The sequence below is a fragment of the Vespa velutina genome, chromosome 6 (assembly GCF_912470025.1).
Source record: "Vespa velutina chromosome 6, iVesVel2.1, whole genome shotgun sequence".
NCBI lineage: Eukaryota > Metazoa > Arthropoda > Insecta > Hymenoptera > Vespidae > Vespa > Vespa velutina.
This window is the reverse complement of record NC_062193.1, coordinates 1,667,299-1,672,298: the sequence shown is the minus strand read 5'-3', so window position 1 is coordinate 1,672,298 and position 5,000 is coordinate 1,667,299. Positions and strand designations below refer to the sequence as shown.

The window sequence follows — 5,000 nt, the reverse complement described above, 5'->3', positions numbered from 1 at the left end:
CAGATCGACCTTGTAGTAATTGGTGCGTGAATGTCGATATAGCTTCGTTCACGTATGTTCACTCAATTTACAGGCATGAGAACTTGAGTATGTGCTTGTACAATTCGTTAAGAGAATTCGAACATAACTAGAAATGAATAATTCATTATTCGAAATGAAATGAGACGATGCCTTTCTTAAGCGAAACATTATAAAAAATGACCTTTTCGTAAGAGGATAAGTTGTATAATTTGTTGTGAAGTTCCCTTATATACTTGTCGACTCGGACTACTTTCTATCTCGTGATCTTTCGACAGGAGAAAAATGATCGAAGGCACTTGTCCAATCTCGATTCTATATTTAATGTATAACTTACATGTAAAATTACTTTAATGTAATTAGGGTTCCTAAGTTTATCGATAATGAAACTCCTCGCAAGGTGATCTAAAAACGTGGAACTTCTTTTTTTATCAACGTATGTACATTCATAGGCCACAAATCGGAACGATAATCAACAAAAAGCAAGACAGGTCGTACCTCCTTTCAAGCCTCTGCCAGTAGGGATGAGTCGTCCGATAAGTCAGCAATCTGAACATCAAAGATTGGTAGTTCAACAAAATTCAACGGCTCTTAGAACGGTCGCTGCTCCATCCTTGGGTACACAAGAAGATATGATAAAGTATCAGCAACAACAGGAGGCAAAGTTGAAGCAACAGCAAAAGCTTCAACAGGAGGCTCTTGCTTTGCAAGTATTGAAGCAACAGAGACATCAGCAACAGGAAGCGATGCGTCAGCAGCATATACAAAAGATGCAGCAACAATACAAGCAACAACAGTTGTTGAATCAGCAGCAACAGCAACAGAAGCAACAGATGATGGCTCAACAGCAACAACAGTTGCTTGCGATGCAAGCTAAGAGGATACAGGTAAATTTTTCATCTTCCATTGTTAAAAACAGAAATTATTTCAGAATCATATTAATTCTAAGAATTTCAACAGGCCGCGATCGCAATAGCAACGACAACGAAGGCTCCTAGTGTCGTCCCAGCGATAACAAATATGGTACAATCCGATCATTTAAAACCTGTTTCGGCGGCACTCACGTCCACGACTGGCAACGGCTTACCACCTTTCATCGCCATGCCTCAATCGTCTTCCAGACTTACTGATAGGATCAGCAATAGCGCTGATTCTGATAACGAAGTATCTAAGGATGACTATAATCAGGTATTACACATTATGGAATCTTGAGAACGATCGTAAATTATATGGTTAATAAAAAGAATATATACTTGTTCCTCTCTTAGCTTCCGTTGCCAGGCGAAGAAGCTGCATCCTCTGTGAATAAAATGACTTTACTCTCTTTGCAACCAATCGTGACGGCTGAACAGGCTCAAAGTTTACCTCTTCAACAAAATGAGAAACGACAGTCGTTACCAGCTTCCTTACCTTCATTAGCACCGATTCAAGGAATGGAAACATCCTTGAAAGCATTAGCCGAAGCAAGTAACATAACGCTCGAAGCGTTAGAGGCAGCTATCCTTTTGAGACAACAACAACTTATGCAGAAACAGATGGGACCCAGCACGACCAGTACGACGACAACTACGACGACTCTTTCGCCCCACGTTAAAAAGTATTTACTTTAACAAGTCCCTATAATTATTTTTAATTACTTAATTTTCGTCGGATTAAAATAACTTTATTCCTCAGTAAATACGGTAATTCTGGTGCTACGAAAGTAATGAACGCTCCGCACGAATATTATCCCGTAGGATACGATAAAAACTTTGATGATAATTTTGCAAGTCGAGTTGATCTACCTGATACCAGTTTCTACTGTGGCGATCAGAAACATTTTCCAGGTCTTTATGCCGATGAGGATTTAGGATGTATGGTAAATATTTTTTCTTTCTTTTTTGTTTTGTTTTCTCTCTCTCTCTCTCTCTCTTTTTCTCTCTCTCTTTTTCTCTATTAAATCCTGATCGATTCAATTAACAATCATTTCATTTAGGTCTTCCATGTATGCGCATTAACCGATGACGGTTTGATCATGAAGAGCTTCCTGTGTCCCGAGTCTACTCTTTTCGATCAAACGATCCTGAAATGTAACTGGTGGTTCTACGTCGATTGTCCAGCTTCGAAAAATCTCTACGACAGCAATATTCCAATCAGCAAGAGTTATCAGTTGATGAAGGCTCTCGCATTTTTCTCTGCTTATAAGAATCACGATAACGGTACTGTTTCAACAAAGGAGAACATAGATAGTAACGTTGCTTTAACGTAACATTCGAATTATCTGATAAAAGAATAATGTCGATAATTCATTGCTCTTATCCTTTTATATTCATAGCTATTAATCTTAATCAAAAAAAGGAGGCGTACGATGTCATCGAGTCATCCGCGCATTAAAGTTATCTAAGAAAAACTGTCGAAAAAAAAACGAAACGCATAACTTCATCGAGCGAGATAAACGTGAACTTAATCATTTTTTAAGTAGGAGATAATGTTCTCATCAAGTTTTGTATATCATCCATTGATATTACGGTATGTTTGGGTTTTTTGTATGCTTGTGTACGTGTGTATATAATTTATTTCATATTAACGGTGCAACGGTGTGAATACTATAGCGTAACGCGCTAACATTGTAAATAGTTGGTTAAATCTTTAACGCACGTCTTATTGTTAATATACATACATACATACAAACATACATACATACATACATACATATATATATATATATGTATGTATATATATATGTATGTGTATATATATATATATATATATATATATATATATATATATATATATATATATATATATATATATATATATATATTAATTACGTCATTATATAATACTGTAATATTCACCTCGTAGGATTGTTCTATCCTACATTTGTGTTATCTTTTCTTTCTTGAAAATATTCGAAGCAGCTTGTCTTTTAATTTATTAATAAACGATACAACTAAGGATTAGATATATGAAAGAAAAAAAAGACAAAGAAAAAAAAGAAAAAGCAGTATAACGTCACATTTTGATTTTCATCACCGTTTTAGATTAGGTGCGATTATTCTGGAATATTCTTTCACGATATAATATATATATATATATATATATATATATATATATATATATATATATATTATTTCGTTTAAACGTGTTCGAACATTACATTACGTGTACACGTTTCAGTCACGCCATACGAAAAGTATTAGTCACTCGTATGTATGAAGAATTTGCAACGTCATAAGAATCATCAATTGACAATTGAAAAGTGTCATTTAATGTTTCGTCCTTAGCGTAAAATCGCACATTTTGACAAAAATACAATGGATTATGATTAAGCCATTAAGTAAACGTATAAAGCATTTTTTTACTAAAAACTACGAAGTTTTCGTGCTTGGAAGACGGAATATTGATAACTATCATGTTTCGCCGATGCATGAATTATTATCATACTTCAACATGGAATTGCTGAAATCCATTAATGATTAACAAATTTCTCTAAACAATTTTGTTCCCGCTTATTTTTCGCTGAATTATTCATAAATTTAATATTTTTAAATTGCAATTATCCGTTCATTCCGGTTCGTGTTTAGCTCTAGAGCAAGAAAGACAGCATGATCGTTGATAAAATTGATAAGTGCAAAGACGAGCTTGGATTACCAAAGCACAATTTGGTATGTTGTCCTTACAGAATGGATTCTCTTCAAGACCTGAAACAATTTGATCTTCGAGAATAAAAATTCAATATAAAAAAAAAAAAAAATAGGTATTTTTCTCTAACAAATGCGATAATGAATTTAATCGAGATCGATTGATCGTCAATGAATATAATAATATAAAAAAAATAACATACCATTATATATCTCTGGATCGTCTTGAATTTGCGACACTCTTGGTACATTCTCAGAACCGTGAGTATCATTTTTACAAGAATAATCATTGCAAGTTCGTCGAGAAACTGGTCGATCGTCCTCGTTACAATGAACTACTTGATGATACTCGTTTGGTTGATTTTCCGGTGACAAACACTTGACTTCTCTCTTTTGTATACCCTTGCCACAGGATCGGGAACACTTAAAAACAACGAAAAAATGTTAGTCGAATATAAGCGTTCTCTTTCGACCAATCAAAAAAAAAAAAAGAAAAAAATAAAAAATGACCAACCTCGCTCCAATCGGACGTAAACCAAGCAAACGAGCAAGGAGCACCTCTGCAAGATTTTCTTGTTTCTGGCTTATTCGCAGGACAATTCATATCGAGGACGACGCGAAGAGCACCACGGAGTATAGTCACGCAAACGGCTTCTCTGATTTGTTCACCAAAATCACAATGTGATGAACACTGCGAAGTTTCAATTATTTCTTTAAATTAGATAATTTTAACGTTTCATGATATTTTAAATATACAATTAATAACAAGAACACGAACCTCAGACCAAGGACCGACAAACCATTGTCCGCTACATGTTCTGTTACTCGAACAAGATCTCGATGATTCCGGACGACTCATTGGATCACACTCCTCTTCGGAATTTTTTTCACAAAAGACTCTTCTGCTTTGCATGCCGAGGCCACATTCAACGGAACACTGAAGAAAATTATCGTAATCCATCGACTCAAATCGATTTTATTTGAAATCATATAATAAACGATTTTACAAACCTGTTCTGGCCATTCGGTATAAAGCCATTGAGAGGTTACTCGTTGTTCGGTCGACGAAATTGCGTTAGTAGAAGAAAATTTCACGGTGCAAGGACCCAAGTCGCAAACCTCTTGAGAAATTGGTTTCTCCGCTACGTTACAGAGGTATTCTTGTGGTTCGCACGTTACGAGTCTCGTTCTTTTACCTACCCCACACGTTGTCGAGCACTGTATTGAAAAATAATAGCAAAATATAAATACTTAAAAGGAAGGTAAAACGAGAGATTATCAGTATCGTATCACAATCGATTGATCAAAATTATGTTGAAAAATAAAGTAAAAGAGAAAAAAAGAATAGAAAAAAAAGAA

General features: G+C 35.0%; 2 protein-coding genes across 4 annotated transcripts in view; one reads left to right on the top strand and one right to left on the bottom strand.

The window, feature by feature from the left end:
- LOC124950102 (probable basic-leucine zipper transcription factor Q) overlaps positions 1-2,693 on the top strand; it is an 11,263-nt gene extending 8,570 nt beyond the window's left edge. For 2 of the 3 annotated variants that reach the window (XM_047496337.1, XM_047496334.1), the window contains 6 exons: positions 471-905; positions 979-1,206; positions 1,287-1,615; positions 1,693-1,876; positions 1,994-2,216; positions 2,333-2,693. In XM_047496337.1, coding sequence (XP_047352293.1) covers positions 471-905; positions 979-1,206; positions 1,287-1,615; positions 1,693-1,876; positions 1,994-2,216; positions 2,333-2,391 — 1,458 coding nt within the window. In that variant the 3' untranslated portion in view covers positions 2,392-2,693. Of the gene's footprint in view, positions 1-470; positions 906-978; positions 1,207-1,286; positions 1,616-1,692; positions 1,877-1,993; positions 2,303-2,332 lie in introns of those variants that run through there. The other variant, XM_047496335.1, reaches the window with a different exon arrangement.
- A 552-nt stretch (positions 2,694-3,245) lies between these two features.
- Positions 3,246-5,000, bottom strand: part of LOC124949725 (thrombospondin type-1 domain-containing protein 4-like) — a 9,522-nt gene continuing 7,767 nt past the window's right edge. The window contains exons 9-13 of the mRNA XM_047495350.1: positions 4,653-4,859; positions 4,420-4,578; positions 4,156-4,332; positions 3,845-4,064; positions 3,246-3,701 (exon numbers count right to left, since the gene is read on the bottom strand). Of these exons, the coding sequence (XP_047351306.1) occupies positions 3,565-3,701; positions 3,845-4,064; positions 4,156-4,332; positions 4,420-4,578; positions 4,653-4,859 (900 nt within the window). The 3' untranslated portion in view covers positions 3,246-3,564. The remainder of the gene's footprint in view (positions 3,702-3,844; positions 4,065-4,155; positions 4,333-4,419; positions 4,579-4,652; positions 4,860-5,000) is intronic.